General features: G+C 36.4%; 1 protein-coding gene across 3 annotated transcripts; it reads right to left on the bottom strand.

The window, feature by feature from the left end:
* Positions 1-674: 674 nt before the first annotated feature.
* Positions 675-27,922, bottom strand: LOC140164591 (cytochrome P450 1A1-like). 3 transcript variants are annotated; one of them, XM_072187904.1, is made up of 10 exons: positions 27,596-27,922; positions 26,994-27,169; positions 25,230-25,403; positions 24,001-24,094; positions 23,458-23,616; positions 22,761-22,969; positions 21,421-21,546; positions 3,981-4,220; positions 3,111-3,209; positions 675-2,441 (listed from the first exon to the last, which is right to left on the bottom strand). In XM_072187904.1, the coding sequence occupies exons 2-10, from the start codon at positions 27,151-27,153 to the stop codon at positions 2,179-2,181; spliced, it is 1,524 nt and encodes a 507-aa protein (XP_072044005.1). In that variant the 5' UTR covers positions 27,154-27,169; positions 27,596-27,922; the 3' UTR covers positions 675-2,178. The 3 variants fall into 3 exon arrangements, with proteins under 3 accessions (XP_072044005.1, XP_072044007.1, XP_072044006.1); XM_072187906.1 differs by having other exon boundaries at positions 2,367-2,479; XM_072187905.1 differs by lacking the exons at positions 675-2,441; positions 3,111-3,209; positions 3,981-4,220 and adding exons at positions 17,679-18,849; positions 19,510-19,608; positions 20,300-20,539.

The following is a 27,922-nucleotide window of genomic DNA, read 5'->3' as shown; positions in this document are numbered from 1 at the left end:
ATTTTCAAAAAATGAAAATTATTTGATATCAGAAAGACATGCTTCGTATTCAGAATGCAATTCGATACGTCTGAGGTGTTCTCATGTTCCATACAAAATCCTGTCGAACGCTCAAAACGCTAATAAGGAACCTTGCAGAGTGCAAATTGGACTGCGTGCTGCACGATTGTATTCAAGCGTAAAGCATTTTGCATTATAACTTAATTTTGCATTATATTACCTAAAGATTATGCACACATTTCAATTATAAATGCGCCCGAAAATTTTGAGTCACCAGCCCTTAAAGGTAGACTAAGTTTTGTTGGTCGAAGCAGCCAAAAAAATCGATTTTCATTATCTAACTAAAAATAACACTTTGATGTTTTGCAAAAATTCATTCCACAAATCATATTTTTCTTGAACAAGTTCCTACAAAAAGTTTTTAACTCACGTTTTACTGACGTTTCACGACTACACTAGTGGCTTCTTCAGACTGGCAACTCATCACATCTTCTGTTTCCTTTTATGGGTAACAGGAGACACCGTAGAGGGTGTGATGAGTTAAAGATGTTGTCAGGCGGCGAGCGGCATGATGGGTGGAGAGAGACAGCAAAACCGCTCAACCGTATGGCATTTTCGATACACTCGGTTAGTTTTGCGGGGTTCATTATCTTATAATACTAATACATTCACATTCCATGAAGAACAAACGTTATTAATTTCTTGAAATAACAACGTACATTATGCACCTTTAATATAATAAGCCATACCTTAACATGTTTTATATGTGTAGTATATGTAAATATGACTTTCCTTCGTTTCTCCACTTGTACTTTTCTTATAATTTAGATTGATAAGATATTCTCTAAAACATTCTGTACATCGATATATTCACCTCACTCACAGTACTTTAACAATTTTTGCATCAATTATCCCAACACCATAAATTTTATACACGCACTGTAAATCTGTATATATTACAAACTAAAGTATCTAAAGTATACTTGTAGTAGTTTTACAAGTAGTACATGTATTCACCGTAGAAGTAGTGATGTAATATAATACCATGGATACCCTGTACCATATAAATTTTATTATCAAAGAGCATAAAGTATTTTTGGGCATACATTAGCCGGAGGCGCCCTATTTAGCTTTAGCTTTTGAAATTTAATTATACATTTTTTTTTATTTTCCACCAGACTTAAGGTGCTCTCATTTTCTTCGGAAGGGGGTCATGAATATACTGGGAGTCATAGAATTTAGGGGGAATATCAATTTTTACACCAAAAATAGGGGGATTATAGAGTTATTAAGGGCTGGTGACCCAGAATTTTCGCGCGCTGCGCACGCTTTCTTTACACTTGATCTCGATGAAAATTGTAATGCTCTCCACGCGCACACTTTCTTCACATTAAAGTTTTTGCGTGCTCCGCGGCTCAGTTCCGATAATTTGTCGTCAGTCTGTGTACTACTAGTACTAGGCGGAAGGGTGGGGTCATAAATATTTTCGACCCGAGATAGGGAGGGGTCGTTAAAACATTTACGACAAAATTCGTGACATCCCCCCCCCCCCTTCAAAGATAATAACATCCCTCTTACTCGGGTGGAAAATCGATAAATAATGAAATGTCCAAAGCTAATGTTAAATAGGGCACGTCAGCCTGATGATATAAACACCCGGAAAATAATTCTATAGAAAATTCACATTATGCTCAGTTTATGTACGTTTCACACGTAGTTCATTATCTGCTTTGTCACTGATATCTAAGTGTGTACTTAACATTTATATTAAATTGCTAGCTTTTTACACAATTAATAGCTAACAAAATGTACAAATGAAACTGATAAAATTTGATGAAATTTGTTTAGTCATGCACTGCGATAATATAACATCGCATTGTTGAAACTAAGGTGGAGACACTAAATTCACGGTTGTTCTATTTATAACAACGCAAACATTTCACAAATCCCGCTGCTTTGCTAGATAAAAAATGAGGGCAGATATGGATCAGTTATGAATAATTCATATTCGACCATTTATCATGTTAATTAAGGTTGCCAAATAACGACGCCATTATTTTTGAAAACTTGGCATTAGCGTATAGCGCGTCCCCAATACATCAGGGCATAGTAGCGCGAAAACGATCCTTAATTGCACAAAATAATAGTACGAATACAACTAGTCAATAATACGCTCATTTAATTTACATGTCTCTTCATGATGACCTCATAGGAGTCCAACTCTCGGAAAGCGCTTGGTCCTGACTTCATGCGTTCCAACAAGGATTCACCTTTGTCTCCAGGTACTTTTGAGATCTCGTAGTTCTGCAAAAACCAGGTAAAAATCAGGAACAATTCTGCTTTTGCCAGAGATTCCCCAAGACACGACCTTCTTCCGGCTGAGAATGGTAAGAAACTATTGGGATGCTGACGTACTGAACCAGAATCATCCAAGAAGTGCTCTGTTAAAGATGACAAATCAGCCAAACTCATGATCATGCTGTAATATTATCAGGTATAGCAATCACAGAATAAGGTACACGTTTCATTTGGTCTTATGACGCTATCGGCTGACGCTATCGGCGCCCCGATATGTATCGATAGCCTTTTGTATCGTACCCTGAACATTTACGTAGTGCTTTCGTTTCTATTTAAATAAAATTGATAACGCTCTGAGAACACTAATTATTATACTGAATACAGCTTATGATAGAAAGACATCGATACCTAACCGGGAACTGATATCACTCTATGATGTTCAAGTTGTACATGAAAGATTCCGGTACAGGTCTTCATAAATATAAAAAAAAAAAAAAAACTAAAACAGGCTTAAAATTGGCTGTATTGTGATTTTATGTAAATTACAGAATTATAGTTGAAAGGTCCGGTTTCCAAAAGCAGAGCAATCTTGTTTTATGCATTTGAGGTTGACTTCGGAAAAGTCTCATCTCCTATTACTTGAACTTGAATTAAGCCACTAAATAATTCTCATCAGTGAAACGTATGGATATTCAATTTGCCCAATGTGACGTGCGTGTTTTTTTCATTTCACTGCTATGAATGCGTCCACAATTTTGCAAATGATTTTCTATATAAAACATTTGTATGAATGGATAATAGCTGTGACGTACCTGGCTTAAAGAGTTTCGGTTCATCCCAAATCTCTTCATCAAAATGCAGCGCATAATGGTTAATGGAAACCATGGTGTCCTTTGGAATTTGAAAGTCACCTGAAAAGATATAATATTATATTCAAAATACGTGGCTAAGCAGCTGAGGCTTCTTCATACTGCAACGTCCTTGCCTCCAACTAAAGTGCTAATATTCCATCACTTTGGTTATAGCACTTCATAAGAAGAAAATAATAATAATAATAATAATAATAATAATAATAATAATAATAATAATAATAATAATAATAATAATAATAATAATAATAATAATAATAATAATAATAATAATAATAATAATAATAATAATGATAATAATAATAATAAAAAAAAAAAAGAAAACAACACTGTCAATGGTACTGTCGGCTAAAAACGCGTCGCTCGTATGACATAGTGACGTACATGTTTGCCATACATTACATCGATAAAAATGTCCCCCTTTTCTTGAATGGATATGAAAAAATATCTAACTTACATTTAATGAAATATGGTGCTCCATTCAAAATTGACATATGGCACTTGTCGAATCATGGTTGAATTCATATCCGTATTTAGCTACACAGCCGCAATATAGTGGGTTATGTCACATATTTACGACACAGTGGTGTATGTCACTGATACGTCACTATGTCGTCCAAAACATGGGGAAGGTTGTACACAATTTTCCCATTGAGTGACATAATTAGTGATAATATTTAATTAATCAATGACATATAGATACATAGATTATGAAACTTACCTTATCTCATTTGATACGCCGGTATGTCATCCTAACGACGATAGAGTTGACCCACAGGCATCGTACACACACAAACACGACTTAATATTTACCTAACTTAACATCACATGTTGTTGAGTGTGGCACACCCATTGGAACGATAGTACTGAAGCGTAAAACTTCCATCATGGTTGCTTCTGTATATGGTAGGCGCCCTCTATCATCCAAAGAGGACAGTCTCTCATGACCTACGACCTCTTCGATTTCCATCGCCACCTTCTTTTGTATTTCAGGATATTCTGCCATAATAGCCAGTGTCCAGTGGAGCGTAATGATAGTTGTATCTGTTCCGGCTTTGATTGCAAATAAACACAAGTATGGCATACATTAATGTACAAATAATGGAAATTTGTTAAGCAATTACATTTTGCCTGATTTACTTTTCGTTTAGTCCAACGGCCTCCTTGGTCTCGACCACTTTTTGCGGTCGTGGAGTTTTTTTGCGAATGGGTCGCGAGGAACAATCATACCTATATACATGATATATATTCGGATGTATCAATGCGGGATATGGTTAGTGTGCCATTAATACACCTTAAATGATCTGCGTTGGGTTTCACCCACATAGAGCATCTTACCATTTTTGCACATTATTATGTACACAACGTTCTTGGTGGTACAAGTGAATGGTCTTTGATTTCAAAAGTACCATGGTGACCAGTAATGAGAACCTGAGTGCTTTTGGTGACATATTGTCACATGTGCTACATCTGGAGCTATTACAAGATTAGGTGCCAGGAGTTTGGATTGTGAAAGTCTGCGGGTGAGAAGCACGGACACAGTGGTTAGAGACGTTACGATCTCTTTTATAAACAGTAACCGGAACTCTGAGGAAGATTTCTTTCGTAGATGGGTCTGACATGGGCGTTTGAAAGTTTTTGTTTATAATACGGCGAATAGGGTGACATGGAGGGATGAAATGGAAGAACCAGTGGAATGCGGCTGGAATCAGAATTGCAATGATTAGAGGTTTTCAAAGCTTCCTGTCTTGGACGTCAGATGGATAGCCACGTTGGTCAAAAAACTCAACGATCTCTTCTGAAGCTTGATCAAAGTCGCTTTCTTCAGAGTATGTAAAGTTAATTTCTTTAAACTTCCGTGGTCCGAGCTGTGCACCAAGCGTCTACGAGCGTACACACAGAAAAAATAAGCAATCACGCTGATTGGCTGATCAATGCACTTGACAACAAGTCGGTTGACCCATTGGTTGTCTGTTCGGCGCGTAGTAGGCGACCTTGTCACTTTTAGCGATCGCAATTCACCAGCGCATACCCCGACCACGGAAGTTTAAAGAAAACAACTTTAGAGCTAATTCTCCTTCCTCGAAGAATCTGTAAGGAATTGCGTTTTTACGCGGTGATGGGTGACTTGAGTTACACATTAAATAATTGTGTGAGTCGGTAGGTTGGTACTATATATTGGATGGGATTGTATCACCATGAATGGAGATCCTAACATCCAAGAAAGTAACAGAGTTTTCCGAGATCTCATTGGCATATTTCAGCACCAAACCAAGATCGGTCCTTTTTGTTGCCTGTCTGGGATCTTACCAGCTTGTACCCATATATCATTGTACTTCATTTATATTTATGAATGCGCTTTTATAAATACGCACGTGACCACCTCCGCGCTGCCATAACAGCTTGTACATGTAGATAGTAAGTCTCGAACTGACCTACTACATAGCGGGTGGTCTTCCTATACATTTGAATGCAAAGGCGGAACAACACGAGACCACTGTGCAATAAAATTGTCTATTTTTTTTCAACTTTGTGATTATATTGTAAACGTTTCCGTCGTTGAATATTTTTCCGTCGGCAAATACTTTCAAAATGTTGTATTGATAACATATTCATATTACAAATTCGACCCCCCCACCCATGTGTAATAATCTTGCAATTCAATTAATACTTAAAGGGGGGTAACCCTATTGGTTTTGGATATGGATTGTCTTTAAAATTACATAATAATATCAAATATCGCCTCCTTTATGCTGCTTTGTGAAAAAACGAGAGCATTTTCAGCGTAAATGTGAATAAATAGCCAAATTTGCAATCCAATACCTTGGTATACGTGAATTGCATTCTGGGCAGGCAATGACGAATGCTGACATGCTGTACAATGCCCGGCCCGTATTGAACGGAAAATGGTTTTTTTTCGTACCGTTTCAGAAAAAAAGGAAACAAAATATATTTCCCCTTGCAATATGTACATTTCAAATGAATATAAAAAAAGTTTGGGTAAAATGGAGAGGAAAAAAACCCTTCCGAGACCGGGTTTTGAACCGGGTACCTGTCGGGTAAAAAACAAACGCGCTAGTCAATTGAGCTATTTAGCACACCACGCTTACCGTTGCCGTTTTCATAACTATATACGGCGCACCGTCTTGCGGTGACTGATATTTCGTTCATAATGCCCTCCCAGAATTCCAAAGTATTTACCATTGTTTACAAACTGGTATACCTGTAAAAACCGCTGTGATTCATGATTTCTCCGGAAATACATCGACTTGGAGCGTCAAATTTCAGGATAGTAATGAGAAAAATAGTATCTATTATGTGATACCAAAACCTCATCAACAATGAAAAAAATCGGGGGATGATGCTGTCGATCGGGTTACGGACCTTTAAATTTGATGATATTTATCTACAGATTTCCTATTGTTTTCTGTATAGTGGTCAAAGCGTGAGGATTTGGTCACGCTTGCTGCTGTCGGTATGTCGTACCCATGAGTCACGTGCGTATTTTATAAAAGCGCATTTTTAAATATAACCGAAGTACACTGATATTTACCTGAGAAAAGGTCAGTGATGGTTTGTACCAGATGTGTAACAGTAAGGGATTTCACGAGATCGCTTCCTTCGTCTATAGTTTCCTTCTGTGCCAGAAGCAACGAATCAAATATGTCACGAATATTGACTGCAGAAACAACAATATTCATATCAGGCCTTTTAGCGATATAATAAAACTGCGTATTGTATAGTTTTGAAAAGTTTCCAGATGCAATATAATATTTTGATATAAAATTGGATCGATTGAGCAAATATTTATTGGTCGAGCTATGAGTTTTAAAATATTAGACGAGACGTAGTCAAAAACAGGGCACCAAATAATGCCTTTGAGAGAGTGCGCTGTACAGACAGCGGATCTACGAATATTATTATTTTTAACATCAGAAACTTACATGGGTCAAATGATTCGCGATGAAGTTTCAATTCATCATACAAAAAGCTGAAACTTTCTCCAAGAATCTGCTTCAGTTTTCGGACACCAGGGGTCGGAAGAAATCGCAAGACAGGGATACAATCAGCCAGCATGCCCACTCCAAGAGCTTCAAACATCTCACGGCTCAGGCGAACGAACCACGCAATCCTTGGATCATCCAATTCGTACCTGAAAATATGAAATGCCACAGTGTTTGGGTTGAAAGCAGAACTCGGGGACTATTATGCAATATATACTCAAGTAATATACTTAATTCAAGTTGAAGTTCATTTGCTTTCTCAATTCACATCATTGTTATAAAAGGTTGGAAAATACAAGGTAAATAATACATTATGATAGTACTAAGATAATCATAAGAACATGAAGAGTGAAGAAATGCACCCATAGTGGGTAGGAGAACATGAAAACTAATATGAGATACTGTATTAGGATCACATATTAAGTATCATGTGAGAGTATACCCTTGTACTCTGGGTAGTGAATGAGAAAAAGCGCCCTCTGTTGTTATTAATCGTATTTAATGCGTATTTACAACGTTGTGAATAAATATTTGACACCATAGAATATAAAAACTAGTAATTTGTTAAAATAAGATTTTTAACGGAATAACTCTAAATAATATGATTATGCAGTTTATTCCGTTAAATATTTACCCCATAATTTCCCTCATTCTTCAGGCCCTGCCCTCTATCGGGTGCTAATTTAAAGTTTAAGCTTGATTGCTATTGTTTCTTTGTAAGCCTGCGGCGCAACCTTGAACAATATTGTCTCTTTGTAAGCCTGCGGCGCAACCTTGAACAATATTGTCCTTGAGATAACAAGGAATGGTCTAACCTTTTTATTGGGGTTTTTTCTTACCATTATATTTCAAGACATTAATGTTTGTGATAAGGGCTATTTAGAATGTTTAGAAGAAAAAACAACAAGATTAAAACATTAAGTACTTTAGATAACCAAGTGATTTTTAGTATCATCTGCCAACAAGATAAAAATGAGTTTTGGAGCACACTTGGGGAGGTCATTATACTAGAAGGTAGGGCCTAAGATCGATCCATAGGGAACTTCGCACTTAAAGGAGTATTTCGTGATCCTAGCATCCTCTTTTTATGACATTTTTCAGTACATATCCACGAAAAAAGCCTATTCCCAAAATTTCAGTTGATTCCGATTTTGCGTTTGCGAGTTATGCATGATTATGTGTATTACACTGCTCCATAGACAATGCAATGTAATTTCGTTCTGGTTCACCAGAACGAAATTCAAATTTCACGATATCTTTGCAAAACGAATTAATCTGCAAGAAATATTTTGTACATAAACGCTATGTAACCAGAGGTTTCCAGTGATAAAAATCTCAACTTTTTTTGAGAAAAGTGGGCCGGATGAGGCTGTGGATCACGAAGTGCCCCTTTAAATGGTGAAGTGCAAACTGCTTCCTGTCATTCAGGTGATTTTGAATCCAAAGATTGACAGTGTACTAATACTATAACTATCAAGGTTGTCAATGAGAATTTGGTGGATTAGCGTGTCGAACGCCTTGGTAATAAATCTCTAGTGAGTAAAGCTTTTTGACGAGGGATGTAATAATTTACCATATGGTTGTTTGAGGAGGGTGTGTGGGGTGTTTGGTGTGGGGTGGGTGTATGAGGTGAGGAGTGTGTGTGGGTGTATGAAGTGCGGGTGTGTGGTGGAGGGTGTATGATGAGTGTATGTGGGTGTGAGGGGTGTTTGTGTGTGGGGCGGGGTGTAAAAGGAGAGTGTGTGGGTGCGTCGGGTGTTTGTATAGGGGTGGTTTTGCTTGAGGAGGGTGTGGGGGTACGTCGGGTGTTTGTATATGGGTGGGTTTGTTTGAGGAGGGTGTGTGGGTGTATGGAGTAGTAAGAATATTAAGTTTGTCTACAAAGTTAAGGGATCTAAAATGAGCGTTTATTGCGTTTCGACAGTATTTTTTGTGGAACATGAGAGCACCTCAGACCTATCGAATTGCATTCTGAATACGAAGCATGTCTTTCTGATATCAAATAATTTTCATTTTTGAAAATCACAATACAATACAAATTTTATGACAAATTATAAAAATTTGATATTTTTCAAATTTTGATATATAACAGTCCTCGAAGTAAATTATATAAATCTAATGATATATTCTTAAAGTGTATGTAGCAGGGAGGAAAAGCCGACGGTCAATTGAAAATTTTGACCTTTCATATTGAAGATATGGATTTTTTTCCCAAAAGACCTAATTTTTTTTTGGTGTTTTGGGGAAAAATCCATATCTTCAATACGAAAGGTCAAAATTTTCAATTGATCGTCGGCTTTTCATCCCACCTACATACACTTTAAGTATAAATCATCAGATTTATAAAGTTTACTTCAAGTACTGTTAAATATCAAAATATCAATTTTAATGATTTGCCATAAAATGTGTATTAAATTGCGAATTTCAAAAATCTAAATTATTTGATATCAGAATGACATTTTTCGTATTCAGAATGCAATTGATATGTCTGATGTGCTCTAATGTCCCAAAATAAATACTGTCCAAACGTTCATACCCCACCCTTAATGATCCTCATGAAAATATCTTCGAGAATTTTACATGCATAGTTTATGACTAGTGCATCCGAATCTTTTATCTTTACACTTACTTGTGTGCAAAACAAAGCCTCCCCAGAATATTGTAGATACCTAGGCATACCACTTCTTTAGGGTCGATGGGCTTCCCGTGCTGCTCATCTATTCGTTTTCCTATGCGTTCTGTGACTTCGTGAACGATACTTTCCAACTTTTTTCCAGTCGCAAAAAAAAAAAAAAAATAATAAAGCAATATCGGAACGGTACATGAAATATATTTTTGTTTTTTTACCACGAGGTTTTCAATATCATATAAGTGTCTTTTTAATTTTGAGCCGCTGCCAAACAAAAGAAAATAGCTATTCCATTCCAGCTCCTATATCGCCAATACGTGTCAGCCAATAAGTAATGAGGCAGGTCGGTTCAATAATTTATGAACATCCCATAGAAAAACAACGGACATTATAAATCTCAAATTTTGTCACATATAGACGAATCCAACGAGCCAAGTCATGGTCAGGATTTGGTCTGCCATTATCGGGTCCCCGCATGCACCAAACTGGTGTTGTGAGTGCCCAATTGAGTGGATTAAACCCGCTTAAAATTCGATGTTAGATTCTTTGTGTTGAAAACTGTCATCAGTCTTTTGTCTACGTGTAACACGGGTGCTAGAATGCAGTTTAAAATACCCTCCAAGTCCGCATCATTTCACATTTTAGGTGAGATAGAGCCGACGGGGACCCAGCTCATGGCTGCCATTGAGGTGTAGAATGCGTGAAATTGGATTCATCTATACGAGAGTACACCACCTAAGGTTTTGAGTTTTAAAGGATATTTTAGTTTATTAAAGTACATTAAAATGTTGAGAATATTGAACGTGAAATGTTGAGAATTTAGATCAGGAAAATTTATCATAATGAATTTTACATGAAGGGCATCAAAACTAGAAAGTGCTTTATAATGAAATTAGCATGCTTACCTGATTGCGGAATGACCCAATTTTCTGTGAAGTTTCCATCTGGCACTGTAGTCGGCAAATGCGATGTTCTGGCGATTTTCGCTGAATATGGCAACTGAATAAATTGTCAAAAGCAGTCAAGTTAGCTCAATCGATAAGGCGTTCGACTATGACGCGAGAGGTTGCGGATTCGGACCCTTGCGGTGGTTTAAAATGCTCTCGTGGAAAATTGAGAAAATTGAAATTCCCCTGGACAAGGAACTTACTGCTATAAAAGGAACTTACTGCTAATTGTCTCGTAGTAACCTGTATGAAACTCGGGGAGCTGATCCAGGTTGCGAAACTCAATAATTATTGTGGAATCTAGGGTGTGCGCTCTTAAAGCTGCAAAGTACCTGAGTTGTTGTTGAATGGTTTTTGTGGGGCCGTAGTGATCAAAGGCGGTTCGAAGCCTTCGGGGGATATTTGGCCCATTCCCCCCAAAATTCACCACTATCATATGCCATAATAGTGTAAAAAACCGCAATACCATACTTCTAATAAAACACAATTTTGGAAGCTCGAAGACTTCAGACATACAGTCTCTCTAAAAAAATCTGGTGTATATATCCATTTCATAATACCTGATCAATTTTTATTTCGTCTTTTTCCCCAATTTTTTTTTTATTTCGTCCCCCTTGACCATAAAAGCTGGCTACGCTGCTGGCTACAACTTAAATTGCTCAAAATCCCTACCTCTATAAAGACTTAAATATGCTCCAGAAAGCTTCAATTTTAGACTAGTTAAGCTCCCTCTTTTACCCACCCTACGAACATACATACATGAAAACAAATCGGGTCTTCCTGCAAACTCATCTGGTTTTCTGAGCAGTGCATCTCTCACTATATCTATTTGATTGAGAACTACCGTCCATCGCTGTCCCAATTTCACGCTAAAAACATTGCCATACTTCTTTGTCATTTCCATTAATTTCACATGAGGTTTTTCTAGGAAATCTGAAATAAAAACACGTTTATTTTGTTGAAATCTACAATAAAATTTTCATTTTACAGTATAATATAGGACATCGGAGATTGGACAGTAAATCGTGACATTCAACTATAAAAGTTAACAATTTTCAGAAATAACCATAGCCACCCACTAAAATCGACAGCATGTTGCTATTTTTACAATATATAAATTACTAGCGTTTTGTGGCAAAATTAGCTATATTTATGGATTTTTTTATCTCTTTTCGGGGTGTGTGCGTGTAGGTGGGTGTGGATGTATGAAGAGGTTTTATGGGTGTATGTGGTGTTTGTGTGTGGGGTGTGGGGTGTGAGTGTTGGGGTGCGTTTGTAAATGCCGTCTAACGAGGACACACCTCCAAACGAGGACGTCCTCGTTTTGAAACTATGCCCAGGATGACGTAAATGATGCAAATATGCATATAAGATAGCATATAAGATAGGTCCCCCATAGCGGGTATAGGACGGGTCTCAGTTGGATAGTAAGTTGCCTGGTGTGTTTGCGTGAGGTCCACGGTGTGTCGATTAAAAACGGGTGTGTAAGTCCTCGGTTAGATCCTTCTAAAGTCGAGGTCCTCGTTTGAACGTATTTACAAACAGGGGTGTGTAGGTGTATGAGGAGGATGTCTGTGGTTTTTGTTTGTGGTGTGGAGTGTATGAGGAGGGTGTATGGGGGTGTGTGTGTTTGTGTGAGAGGTGGGGGTGTATGAGGAGGGTGTGTGGGTGTATGTGGTGTTTGCCCCCCCCCAATTTACCCTCCCACCAGGGCTCATAATTATTGCACAGCCCCTTATGTGTCCCAAGTTTGGTCTTTCTTATCGTTCTAGAATATACATGTGTCAACAATGAACGTACCCAGCATATTTCCAATAATAGGCAGTCCCGTAGGTCCGGGTGGCATCCCGCTTGGTCTCCGAATACTCCAATAAATAAGGGATGCGAGAATGGTAAACAATACCACGGTAATGGTTCCACTGCCGGATGTAAAGATGGTCTCCACAAAATTAAGCAACATGATCACGGAGATAAGCCTATGAGTACAAAAAGTAAGCAAACACTCAAGATCAATTCTTGTGATATGATGGCTCTGTAAAAGGTGTATTCAAAATTCAGCAATTTTGTCACTTCTGCAATTATAATCCAGTAAAAATCCCTAAAGGCGATGGATCCCGTTTCGTAAGTTGTTCCATGTAGACATTAATTTGACTATCAAGAACTGGCACATTAAGCATCATTCTGTTATGTTAAATTCCAGTCAAATTAAATCAGTGTTGACTGATCTACCTATATGTTGGTATTCTAGATGTGATCACGTTGGCCAAATGGTCTGAAGCATGGATTTGTGGGAGAGGTGTTCATTTTGTAGATCAGCAGCTGAAATATAATATAAAGACTAATGATCAACATAATACGGGCACAGTTAACGTAAAATCAGACTTATGACTCATCGTAGCCACATAGTGAAATAATTTTACGTACAGTACGTGGTTACGATCAGTCGTAAGGGACAATTCGTAAGTAACGCCAAAAAAGTAACGTAAGAACCCTACTTACATAGTAGACTACATCTTAGTGAAACACGCCACAGGATAATTATCTTAATCCAAAAAATACATTTCTATTATAGGGCATATTTGTCTGATATCGGGAACAGGACCGTGCATTCTCAAAACAACTCAAACTTACCCTATTTAAGTTACCAAATGTACGGCGAATGTTATTTTGCCTCTGTAAGTGACAGCGTTGGGCTTCTTTGTAGGCAGTTTATTATGACATTCTCGCTGTACATGCACACTGTGCATTGCACAGTGATATACATGCATAGGACTAAGACCCATTGTAAATACAGCATTGTACATGTATTTGTTCGATCAATTTCATAGGTCACGGTCTATGTTATTGCATTGAAGGCAATAAATAAATAAGTATATGGTCAATTCCAGCCAAAGCGGGACAACATTCTCTCTGGGGGCCATTTTGAAAATGTTTTCCTTTTCAATTCTAGACTTATCAAATGAGACGATCATATTTATTTTATTTTATTTTATTTTACAAATTCGGCTAAAAATACATCAAGAAGCAAAGTAAAATTACGAAATACATACAAAATGAAACAAAAGAAAAAATAGACCCAATGGGCTAGCCAGGAAGAGTCAGAAGCATCAAGACACTGTCACCAAAAGGTGTGACTCCTCAGGTGGAAGTGCCATCGGATTGAAAAATAACTTTTCTTGCTAGACCAAATAAAGCGTTAAATGCGCATATGCATGTTACCCACGAATTCAAGCCTTTTTCACCTGTTGTACGCCATAAAATTTCACTTTCTTTAATATCTTTCAATATTTTATGTGTGACTCATATACACTAGAAATCGGTGAAGACTTTGAACGTAAAATAGAATTTATTACATATATCTACAGAGAAATATTTTGGTTATTACAAATTTTAAGAAAGAACCAGGTGTACAGTTAAGATTGTGTCAATTCTTCGAACTCTTTCCAAAGTGGCTGTCATTTAACATTACTGTATTATTTCGAAAGATTAGAATAAATGCTTCATATAAATATAAAGTTAGATTTTGTATCTCGTCGCAGGATGAGGATCTCGGATGGATTCGTGGGTAACAGCGTCTGGAAAATAGCAATTCCTATTAATTTTTTAAATAAAAATAAAAATACTTTTCCGTATGTCAATAATTCAGGCTGCAATGGCACTAAAATGAATTTTAATCAAAATACAAACTACATGGAATATTTAGAATGGATCATTATGGCATTTTGGGTATAAAATGTTGAGAATAATGAAGTTGCCAAATTCAAATAGACAGAGCAAACAGTTTTATATTATTATTTTAGTAAAATCATTCCATATTTTCATGCAGCAATATTCTATTAACCCGTGTTTGAGAGTTCCTATGAACTAAAACACTATCAATACATTGTTAACTATAATTTAAGTAGGGATTCGTGGGTAACTAAAATGTTCGTGGGTAACACATATTTGAAGGTATGTATTGGTAAGCGGCAAAATAAGAAAATATTACAGAAGGTTGGAAACCATCATGCGGTTATTCCTCCATTGTGTTTCAATGATTCCCGTTTCTCTAACCAATTGCATTTACCCAAAAATGGTAATTTAGGATAATCAATCAAAACTTCATGATACAGCTTCAGTATACCTTCAAGAGGACGCTATTAAACAGGACTGTTTTGGAACCTATTTCGCATGTTTTTAAAATGTTAAGATGCATAAGAAACATATAATTTACGAGTAAATCCTTGGATTCGTGGGTAACGCCGAATTCGTGGGTAAAGCTATAAGTACTATAGTACCGTTTGGGGTTTGCGTTTCTTAGGTGCATAAACTGTAAGTACTGTAAAAATTATAGCATACCCATGGCTTGAATATGTGCTGATTTAAACTTAAAATAAACAATCTCCTTGTTTTTCAAGGTTAGCATCTATTCGGGATTTGTGGGTAACAAAAGTTTAAACCGTCGTAGATTCTTTTTTAAAGCGGTGAACGTATTTTTACGATTTACAATTTTAAGCGCTTGTCAAACTAAATTCAGTGTCCAAAGTCATTAAATGTTAATTTAAGTTATGGCAATTATATTTGCTGGACTCGTGGGTAACAGTTGATACGTGGGTAACGTCAAATTTGATTTTATGGAATTTTATGGGTAAAACGTATTTGCATAAAATAATCACTTGGACCTCAGAATTATAGAACGAAACTTCGTTTCATGATATAGTCATTTATGGCATATTCACTTAACATTTTTCAGAACGATCATTTTATTTTTGATACGCGGGTAGCAAAATTATTATCCAAATTGACTTAATGGCCTCTAGAGTCCACAAACTTTGGTGGAATTCAATCGTTTTACATATGATGAGAGATCATGCAAACGTCTTTCTAACGGAAATAATTTCATTTTGATTGAAGGACATTCAATGACATATATGGTGCTTTATCGTTGAATTCGTGGGTAACGCCAATTCATTTAAGCCATCATAACTTGTCCCCTGGTATGACTGGCTAGTAAAGGCCTATATGCACAAAGAGAGCACATTGGACGTGACATGATATGCTCCATCAATAACGTGATTTCCTTTATTAATGACATTTTAAAGTGGAAAGTTAACATAGAGAGAATTTTGTCCCGCTTTCGCTTGAATTGACCATATAAATAAAAGGACATTTAAAGATATTTGAGTTCTGACAGTTTGGCACAAAAATATTGTTTAATGGTGACCCGTATTAACATATGAACACAAACACCCATGACAAACTTTTTTTCAAAATAATTTATTCAATGACCCCCTATTTTCATTTTATTGGTACCCAATGACAAACAAAATAAAAGAGGTTACGGCATGACCTGTATTAGGTAGTGTACTGCAGAAATTGCATGTAAGGCTATCGCGTTCGTGTTTTGGTGTCATTTGAAGAGACGTATAAGTGTCACACAATTGGTATTTTAAGAATTGGTAAACAAATTGCATTCAAAGGTATAATTGAATACCTGTGTGGAGTAGAAGAAGTGCCCAACTCCGCCATTTTACAAAAATGAGTTAGCAGTGACACCTGATTAATTTCTCTCATTTTTCAGCATTGTCAGCATTGAAAAAGCATTGAAATAGATATTGGTTTAACAGGTCTGTAGTGTTAGTTGTCATGCCCATCCAGTGATAGGCCTAATCCTACCCAGTACAATATGTATGAGGTGTTACTTGAATTGGAACAGATAATACTAGTAACAAATGGGAAATGGCGCGTTATACATTAAGGTACCTTGCAGAGTGCAAATTGGACTGCGTGCTGCACGATTGTTCAAGCGTCAAGCATTTTGCATTATATTACCTAAAGATTATGCACACATTTCAATTATAAATGCGCCCGAAAATTTTGAGTCACCAGCCCTTAAAGGTAGACTAAGTTTTGTTGGTCGAAGCAGCCAAAAAAAATCGATTTTCATTATCTAACTAAAAATAACACTTTGATGTTTTGCAAAAATTCATTCCACAAATCATATTTTTCTTGAACAAGTTCATTAAGAATGTAATGTAGATTTCTACTGTAAATTTTGTTCATTTTGAACACTTCCTACAAAAAGTTTTTAACTCACGTTTTACTGACGTTTCACGACTACACTAGTGGCTTCTTCAGACTGGCAACTCATCACATCTTCTGTTTCCTTTTATGGGTAACATTAGGCACCGTAGAGGGTGTGATGAGTTAAAGATGTTGTCAGGCGGCGAGCGGCATGATGGATGGAGAGAGACGGCAAAACCGCCCAACCGTATGGCATTTTCGATACACTCGGTTAGTTTTGTGGGGTTCATTATCTTATAATTAAATAGTCTTATAATAATACCATACATTCACATTCCATGAAGGACAAACGTTATTAATTTCTTGAAATAACAACGTACATCATGCACCTTTAATATAATAAGCCATACTTTTACATGTTTTATATGTGTAGTATATGTAAATATGACTTTCCCTCGTTTCTCCACTTGTACTTTTCTTATAATTTAGATTGATAAGTCATTCTGTACATCGATATATGCACCTCACTCAGAGTACGTTGACAATAATTGTTGCATCAATTATCCCAACACCATAACTTTTATACACGCACTGTAAATCTGTATATTTTACAAACTTAAGTATCTAAAGTATACTTGTAGTTTTACAAGTAGTACATGTATTCACCGTAGTGATGTAATATAATACCATGGATACCCTGTACCATATAAATTTTATTATCAAAGAATAAGCATGAAGTATTTTTGAGCATACATTAGCCGGAGGCGCCCTATTTAGCTTTATCTTTTGAAATTTAATTATATATATATTTTTTCCACCAGACTTTAGGTGCTCTCATTTTCTTCGGAATGGGGGGGGTCATGAATATACTGGGAGTAATAGAATTTAGGCGGAATATCAATTTTTTTACACCAAAAATACGGGGGTTATATAAAGTTATTAAGGGCTGGTAACCCAGAATTTTCGCGCGCTGCGCACGCATTCTTTACACTTAATCTCGATCAAAATTGTAATGCTCTCCACGCGCGCACATTAAAGTTTTTGCGTGCTCCGTGCCTCAGTTCCGATAATTTGTCGTCAGTCAGTGTACTACTAGTACTAGGCGGAAGGGTGGGGTCATACAAATTTTTGCCCCGAGATAAGGAGTGGTCGTTAAAACATTTTGTCCACGGTAGGGGGTCATAAAAAAAATGACTCCGGTCACCGACAAAATTCGTGACACCCCCCCCTTCAAAGAAAATAACATCCCCCTTACTCGGGTGGAAGATCGACAAAATAATGAAATGTCCGAAGCAACTGTTAAATAGGGCACCTCCGCCTGATGATATAAACACCCGGATTGTAATTCTATAGAAAATTTACATTATGCTTAGTGCATGTACGTTTCACTCGTAGTTCATTATCTGCTTTGTCACTGATATCTGAGTGTGTACTTAACATTTATATTAAATTGCTACCTTTTTACAAAATTAATAGCTATAAAAATGTACAAATGAAACTGATAGAATTTGAGCATTGCGTTGGAATTTTATGAAATTTTTCATGCAGCATCGCACTTCACGGTTGTTTCTATTTTAGCAACGCAAACATATCACAAATCCCGCTACTTTGCTAGCTAGAAAATGGGGTCAGATGTCGATCAGTTATGAATTCGACCCTTTATCATGTTAATTAAGATTGGCAAATAACGACGCCATTATTTTTGCAAACTTGACATTAGAGTCTGACATTAGAGTATAGCGCGCCCTCAATACATCAGGGCACAGTAGCGCGAAAACGATCCTTAATAATGCTCAACATAATAGTACGAAAACAACTAGTCAATAATACGCCTGTTTAATGTACACGTCTCTTCATGATGACCTCATAGGAATCCAACTCTCGCAAAAGGCTCGCCCCTGACTTCGTGCGTTCCAACAAGGATTCACCTTTGTCTCCGGGCACTTTTGAGATCTCGTAGTTCTGCAAGAACCAGGTAAAAATCAGGAACAATACTGCTTTTGCCAGAGATTCCCCAAGACACGACCTTCTTCCAGTTGAGAATGGTAAGAAACTATTGGGATGCTGACGTACTGAACCAGAATCCTCCAAGAAGTGCTCTGTTAAAGATGACAAATCAGCCAAACTCATAATCATGCTGTAATATTATCAGGTATAGCACTCACAGAATAAGGTACAAAGTTTCATTTGGTCTAATGACGCTATCGGCTGACGCTATCGGCGCCCCGACATGTATCGATAGCCTTTTGTATCGTACCCTGAACAATTACGTAGTGCTTTCGTTTCTGTTTAAATAAATTGATAACGCTCTGAAAACACTAATTAACATACTCAACACAGTTTATGATAGAAACAGTAATCAATACCTAACCGGGCACTGATAGCACTATATGATGTTCAAGTTGTACATGAAAGATTCCGGTACAGGTCTTTATAAATCTTCAAAAATCAAAAAAAAAAACAGGCGTGAAATTAGCTGTATTGTGATTTTATGTAAATTATATAATTACAGAATTACAGTTGAAAGGTCCGGTTACAAAAACAGAGCAATGGGTTTTTTTATGCACTTGAGGTTGACTTCGGAAAAGTCTCACCTCCTATTATTTGAACTTGAACTAAGCCACTAAGTAATTCTGATCAGTGAAACGTATGGATATTCAATTTGCCCAATGTGACGGGCTGCTATGAATGCGTCCACAATTTTGCAAATGATTTTCTATTATAACATTTTTTATGAATGGATAATAGCTGTGACGTACCTGGCTTAAAGAGTTTCGGTTCATCCCAAATCTCTTCATCAAAATGCAGCGCATAATGATTAATGGAAACAACGGTGTTCTTTGGGATTTGAAAGTCACCTGAAAATATATTCAACATAAGTGGTCAGGCATCTGAGGCTTCTTCAAATACTAGACCGACATAGCCTCCTACTAAAGTGCTAATTAATAGTGGGCATTTTACCAGAGTCACGTGGAAATACAGACTTAACATTTAATATGGAATATTTCTTCGCAAAATGCCAAGACTAATCTAGAAGGGAGTCTGTAGCTGTATAAACAGCACGGGTTAAATATTGATTGGGGTGTGTTGGGATATGGTGTCAAATAATTTTTGACAGAAAATGTGCTTTCCATGAGCACATTACCTATCAACCAATTATTTTACACCATCTCCCGACACACCCCAAATAGTATTTAGCCCGTGCGGTTTATGCAGACATAGTTTTGGCATTTCACGAAGAAATATTCCATATTAAATGTCAAGTCTGTAACTATCATTTTAGTGCAGAGTGATAGCGTCCTCTTTTGTTATGCAGTTGATGCTGCTTTAGTTTTGTAAATTATGTCGTATTATTTTAATTACTACAGAACCATTGAAACTTCACATGCTCTTCCTTTTTTAATGTTTAGGCGACCATTCTGGTAGCATTTAAATAAAAGAAAATAATTAACAAACAGAAAAAGAAAATTAACGATGTGGTAATTCGGCTATAAAACTATCAGGTTCAACCCACACCTATCGCACACACAAACATGACTTGATATTTACCTAACATAACATCACATGTTGTTGCATGTGGCAAACCCATTGGAACGATAGTACTAAAGCGCAAAACTTCCATTATGGTTGCTTCTGTATATAGTAGGCGCCCTCTATCTCCCAAAGTGGACGGTCTCTCATGACCTACGACCTCTTCGATTTCCATGGCTACCTTCTTTTGTATTTCAGGATATTCCGCCATAATAGCCAGTATCCAATGGAGTGTAACGATAGTTGTATCTGTTCCAGCTGTGATTGCAAATAAACACAAGTATGACATACATTAGTGTACTTTTAGTTTAGTCCAAGGCCTCCTTGGTCGCGACCACTTCACGTAGTTTTTATGTATGGGTCGCGAACAGCAAGTATCGGCGACTGCGATATCTAAGCGTAGGTATCGGACGCACGTCGATCTATTTAAAACCACTCTCAAGTTGCGTGTACGCATTATATTTCGTTGTTAGGTTACGGAGTTCTTGAATTTGGAAAGGCCCTTGATCATCGTGTTTTCATTTATTAACCTGAAGATCGCATTTGCGTGAAACACCGTGTAGTGAAATATTATAAAATCTGTGTTTATATTTTAAAACCACTCTCATGTATCGAAGCGAGGTCGGTTTTTAGCCGAATTTTAAAGATTTTGCACGTGCGAAATTAAAGTACATACATCGTTGAATATGCACAGAATTTATCCATTTCCAAATATGTTAAAGATGTTTTTAAAAAGGATAATGAACATAAAAATGAAAGTCTATTATTATGATCCTCCTTTTGTTTGTAATAAATCATTATAATAAAGCTACAGCGATGTGTTAACATTTGACTAAATTCAAACACGAAGTTCATACGTAGAGATTTTCCATTGCAATACACACGTACACACACTTGTACAAAATACAAAATGCGCTACAAAATATAATATAAAAACTTCATAAACTTCATCTTCTCTATTCTATAATAATCTTACTATGATCTAACGCCAATAAAAGTCAACATGAGAGGAATCTCTGCATATTTTGAATCCACAGCGGCGTCATTTCCCATGATTAATGGATGGTCTTTATTTTATAATCGTAGGTCCTATTCTGGGATCTTAATAGCTTGTACTTATGTATTGGATAGATATTTACCTCTAAAAATGTCATTGATGGTTTGTACCAGATGTGTATCTGTAAGGGATTCCACCAGATCGCTTCCTTCGTCTATAGTTTCCTTCTGTGCCAGAAGTAACGAATCTAATATGTCGCGAATATTACCTGCAGATATAATTAAACTGTGTATTGTATAGTTCTTGAAAAGTTCCCGGATGCAATACAATATTTTGATATAAAGTTAGATCGATTGAGCGCATTTAGTCGAGCTATGCGTTTTAAAATATTAGACGAGACGTATTCGAGAACAGGGCACCAAATAATTCCATATCAAATTCTACGGTAATCATAACATCATGCCCTTATATGTTGGAAAAATAATTATCAAGCACGAATCACATGGTTTTATTCAAAACAAGCTCATATTGACCATAAAAACGAATAAAAACAGTCGGCTCTCAACACGCGATATTCAAAATTCCCGCGCCAAAATTGTCTAAGTGCAATGACGTAATGGTTATTTGTGCTCAACCGTCGTCAGCCTTCATTGTAATACTGGGACGTCATTGCACTCGACATTTTCGAAGCCCGGGAATTTTGAATATCGCGTGTTGAGAGACGGGTGTTTTTGTTCGTTTTTATGGGCACTATGAGTTTGTTTTAAATCAGAAAACGTGATTCGTGCTATAAGGAATAATGTTGTGATTAAGCAAAGTCATTGTTCATTAAATTTACATACGTATGACAAAACAGGCGAAAATAGTAACTGTTCGCACAAGATTTGCAATTTAAAGAAAATTGGCCATTGCTCATTAAAATGAGTATAATGGACAATATAAGTGTGCTCTTTCATTTAATGACATAAAAATTGAAACAATATTGTAAGGATCACTAAGGGTTTTGACTTTTAAAACCTACATTTTGGTCAAAAATTGTGCTTGAATAGGTCGTTTTCAACAGATTTACCACATTCATCTTGCTATTAACATTTGTTGAAGTAATAATGAAATTTTTAGCGGGAAGTGTTAACTTTCGTTCGATATGAAAACATTTCTAATTGGATGAAGGAAACATTCGGGGTTTTGACAAAAACCAATCACAGATGCCGTATTTTTCACTAAGCACCAGGTAGAAGCTCACACAGCTCTTATAATGTTGTTCACTCAACCGTGTAGTGTAAACAGACTGTGTAGAGACGATGCATTGCTAGACTCTCTGTGCTTGGACACAATTGTGTGCTCAGGTGAATCGATCTGGAAACTACATATATAGATGCGTTTATAAGAGAACCGTTTTGTAGCAAAATCTTTCCATGTTGAGAGTGTGCTGGGCAGACAGAGGATCTACAAATATTATTTTTTTTAGCATCAAATACTTACTTGGGTCAAATGATTCGCGATGACGTTTCAATTCATCATGCATAAAGGTTAAATTTTCTTCAAGAATCTGCTTCAGTTTTCGGACACCAGGGGTCGGAAGAAATCGCAAGATAGGGATAAAATCAGCCAGCATGCCCACTCCAAAAGATTCAAATGTCTCCCGGCTTATACGAACGAGCCACGTAATCCTTGGATCATCCAATTCGTACCTGGAAATAATGAATTGCCACAGTGTTTGGGTTGAGAGCAGAACCCGGGGAGCAAAACTATTATGCAATATAATTATACTCAAGTTCAATTCAAGTTGAAGTTTTATTTGTTTTCATCTCAATTCACGTTATTGTAAAAAAAGGGGAAAATACAAGGTAAAGAATACATTATTATATTACTAAAAAACACAAGAACATGAAGAAATGAGGATGCCGCAAAGAAACAAAGTTTGAAACTTGTCGCACCCAATCTGAAAAAAGATGGAAATTCAACTTACACTACAAATATTAATCTATACAATGAACATGTTCTTATATATTTTCGAATCCACCTCTTCTTCTTCTAACCATTTCTTTATTTATATAAATATTATAATAATAAAAGTAATATAATAATAATCCTCATGAAAATATCTTCGTGAATTTTACATGCAGAGTTTATGACTAGTGCATCCGAATCATAAACATCTTTTTATCTTTACACTTACTTGTGTGCAAAACAAAGTCTCCCCAGAATATTGTAGACACCTAGGCATACCACTTGTTTCGGGTCGATGGGCTTCCCATGCTGCTCATCTATTCGTTTACCTATGCGCTCAGTGACTTCGTGAACGATACTTTCCAAGTTTTTTCCAGTCGCAAAATTCCTGTTAAAGCAATATCGGAACGTTTCCATGAAATATATTTTAATTCTTTTTACCACGAAATATATATGTGTCTCTTTGAGCTGAACAACAAATGCGGTCAAACCAAAGAAAATCGCTATTCCATTTCAGCTCTTATAATGCAAATACATGTCACCCAATCAGTAATGAGGCAGGTCCGTTCAATTTTTATGAATATCCCATAGAACGACAACGAACACTAAAAACGACACATTTTGTCACATTACACCGCCTAAGGCCTTGAGTTTCAAAGGATATGTTCATTTAAAATGAAATTTAAATTTGAAATGAAAATTTATCATAACGAATTTTACATGAAGGGCATCAAAACTATGAAGTATTTTATAGTCAAATTACCATGCTTACCTTATTGCGGAATGGCTCAATTTTCTGTGAAGTTTCCATCTGGCACTGTAGTCGGCTAACATGATGTTCTGGCGATTTTCGCTGACTATTGCAACTGAATAAATTATGTCATGATTAATTTAATATCTATTTATTTGGTCCATTCCCAGCAAACACAAAAACGTTTTTAAAACATTTCAAATAAGTTATATTTTGGCTTTTGGTTAGGTAAAAACGTTTTAATAACATTAAAATGTCGGGTTATATAAAGGTTATGATAACGTTTTAAAACGTTTTGTATAAAAACACACTACAACAATATTTTTAAATGTTTTCAAAAATGTTATTGTAAACTATATATTTTTGCAAACATTTCCGCCAAATATTGTGTCAATACTTAAATAACATTATGTTAAAATATTTGAACCCAGCAAACACAGAAATGTTCTTAAAATGTTTTTTTTTCAAAACCTTTTAATAACATTTGAATGTCGGGTTATATAAAGGTCATGAAAACGTTTTTAAAACGTTATTGAAAATATTTTGGGCAAACATTTTTCGCAAAATATTTTTTCAACTCCAAAATAACATTCTGTTTAGAATGTTTTGTATCAAGTTTTCAAGAATGTTTTTGGAATGTTATTAAAACGTTTTATACCCTTTATATAACCCGACATTTAAACGTTTTCTGTAAAACATTTTTGTTTGCTGAGCAGTAGATTATCAAAAATGTTTTTTAAGGTTATGAAAACGTATTATACTATTAATATACCCTTTGTATAACCCGACATTTAAACGTTTTCTGACAACCTTTTATCACCTTTTGCGAGTGATGTCGAAAACGTTTTGTGTTTGCTGGGTTCCCGCCAAAATTCACCCTGATCATGGGCCAAAATAGTGTAAAATATCACAATACCACACTGTTCTAATAAAACCCTTTTTTGGAAGCTCGCAGACTTCACACTTCACACCTACAGTCTCTCTAAAAAAAATCCGGTATGTGTATATATCTCATTTTATAATAACGGATCAAAATGATTCTACCGGAAAATATGTTTCGTCTTTGCCCACAAAAACTTTTATTTTGTTCCCATGACCATGAAAGCTGGCTACGCCGCTGGCTACAACTTAAATTATTGAATTTTTGCATTGCAAAATCCCTATCTCTATAAAGACTTTAATATGCTCTAAATGTTTGAATTTCAGACTATTTAAGCCCCTTTTTTTACCCACCCTACGAACATACATACACGAATTCAAGTCAGGTCTTCCTGCAAACTCATCTTGTTTTCTGAGCAACGCATCTCTGACTACATCTATTTGATTGAGAACTACCGTCCATCGTTGTCCCATTTTCACGCTAAATACATTGCCATACTTCTTTGTCATTTCCTTAAATTTCACATGAGGTTTATCTACGAAATCTGAAAGAAAAGTCGTTATTTTGTTGATACGTTACACTAAAATGTTCATTTTACTTCTATAACATAGGACATCGAAAATTGGACAGTAAAATGGTAACATTCAACTAAAAAAGTAAACACTTTTCAGATATAAACATTGTTACCACTAACAGCGACAGCGTGTTGTTACTTTTACGATATCTAAATTACAGGCGTTTGGTGGCATAATTAGCAATATCTATTGTTATTGATATATCCCCCTAAAATAGTCCATAATATTCATGTATGTTATGTATTTTAGAATGCAACCGATTAAAATGAAAAAAAAAATCTGAAAACTCAATTGAATAATGCTAGTAATCACTAGAATGATCATGTTGGCCCCAGAAGATTCTAAAACATAAGAACCATGCACCATGCATACACACTAATGATCCTAATTGGCTTGTGTTGAGGTAATAAGCTATATTTAGAAATGATGTATATAGGTTAATGGTTCTGATTGGCTTGTGGTGATGCGAATTTCTATTTTTAGAAATGATATTATGTGCTATATATGGGGATGTGGATGAGGGTGTGTGGGTATATGAGGAGGGAGGTGGTTGTATGGGGTGGGGGTGGGTGTTATGAGTATGGTTTGTGGGTTTGTGTGGTGAGTGTGGGTGTATGAGGTTGGGGTGTGGGGTGGTTCTGGGTGTATGAGGAGGGTGTATGGACGTGTGGGGTGTTTGTGTGTGTCGTCACTGTTTGGTCAATGATAAAGTGATTACATTTTATAACCAAATGAGAATATATCCTGGAACAGCCCACTAGAATGATCATGATGGCCCCAGAGGATTCTAAAACATAAGTGGTGGTGATATTATAGTAACCATGCACCGTGCATACACACTAATGCTCCTGATTGGCTTGTGTTGAGCTAATGAGCTATATTTAGAAATGATGTATATAGGTGAATGGTTCTGATTAGCTTGTGGTGATGCAATTTTCTATTTTTTAGAAATGATGTTGTGTGCCATATATGGGGATGTGGATGGGGGATGAGGGTGTGTGGGTATATGAGGAGGAAGGTTGTTGTATGGGATGAGTGTGGGTGTATGAGTATGGTTTGTGGGTGTGTAGGGTGTGTGTGGGGGTGTATGGGGTGGGGTTGTGTGGGTGTGGGTCGGGGTACGGTGCATAAGGAGGGTGTGTGGACGTGTGGGGTGTTTGTATGTGAGAGGTGTCGTCACTGTTTGGTCCATAATGAATTGATTACATTAATAACCAAATGAGAATATATTCTGGATAGTCCATTAATTAATTATTCGTATACCCAACATCTTCTTTCATCTAGTTCATGTGTACGTGTCCCAAGTTTGTGGGGTGTTTGGGTGTGGGGTGTTTTGTGTGGAGGCGTACCCACTGTTTGGTCCATGGTGAATTGATTACATTAATAGCCAAGTGAGAATATATTCTGGAATAGCTCATTAATTTACCCTTTGTCCTCCAGTTGGGACAATCACACCAATATCTTCTTTCATCTACTTTATGTGTCCAAATTTTTTATATCATACATTAAGTGATCTTTCTCATCATTCTAGAATATACCTGCGTCAACGATGAACTTACCCAGCATATTTCCAACAATAGGCAGTCCCATAGGTCCGGGTGGCATTCCGCTTGGTCTTCGCATATTCCAATAAATAAGAGATACGAGAATGGTAAGCAATACCACGGTAATGGTTCCACTGCCGGGTGTAAAGATGGTCTTCACAAAATCTAGCAACATGATGATTGAGATAAGCCTATGGGTACAAAATGTAAGCGAACACCCAAGATCAATTCTTGTGATATGATTGCTCTGTAAAGAGCTGTTCAGGTATATTGAAAATTCAACCAGTTGTGTGGCTTCTGTAATTACGTAAGTTGTTCATATAGACAACTGACTATTTGATATAATTTGATCAATATATGGCACATAAAGCATCATTCTGTTAAGTACAAAATAAATATCCAGGTCTACATGCGATATTCACTTTTTAAGAAATATTTATTGGCAAACTGGGCGGGGAATCGTCACCTGTAGCTCCAAATCCCATATAGATTTAGCTATGGTTTTATTTGGCAAAGCAGGGTAATTGATTTAATCCAGAAAATGCTATATTTGTCTGGAATTGGGAGTCGGACCATGTATTCTTAATAAATTCTTAAAATTCAAAATTCAAACTTACCCTAGTTAATCAACCAACTATGTAATGCGAATGCTAGGTGATAGCGTCGGGCTTCTTGCAGTTGTCAGTTTATTATGGAATTCTCGCTGTGTACGAAATGACATACGGGGCTGTCACAAAGTTTGTAGAGCAAGGTATGTGATACTTTGTCGCATTATAATGAATTTGGCCTTATTTGAAAGCTTATTCCTTCAAAACATTATTGGAAAAATATTTGCGGGTATGTGAACACAGGGTCATCACGGAAAATTCACCCGACGGTTGTGAAAACCCAAATGAAGTTGAGCAATGTGCAGTTGCTGTAAGTAGTAAAGTCCGTGATATTCA

This window comes from Amphiura filiformis, chromosome 11 (genome assembly GCF_039555335.1).
Source record: "Amphiura filiformis chromosome 11, Afil_fr2py, whole genome shotgun sequence".
Classification (NCBI taxonomy): Eukaryota; Metazoa; Echinodermata; class Ophiuroidea; order Amphilepidida; family Amphiuridae; genus Amphiura; species Amphiura filiformis.
The sequence above is the reverse complement of the archived record's forward strand: the minus strand, read 5'-3'. Positions and strand labels throughout refer to the sequence as shown.

Excerpts from the sequence above, each read along its gene's own strand:
- LOC140164591 (XM_072187904.1), bottom strand. The coding sequence starts at position 27,153 with ATGTTGCTAGATTTTGTGAAGACCATCTTTACACCCGGCAGTGGAACC. Across the intron at positions 25,404-26,993 it reads TATTGTTGGAAATATGCTGG|ATTTCGTAGATAAACCTCAT; the intron begins GTAAGTTCATCG and ends CTTTTCTTTCAG. Across the intron at positions 2,442-3,110 it reads ACCGAAACTCTTTAAGCCAG|AGCACTTCTTGGATGATTCT; the intron begins GTACGTCACAGC and ends CATCTTTAACAG.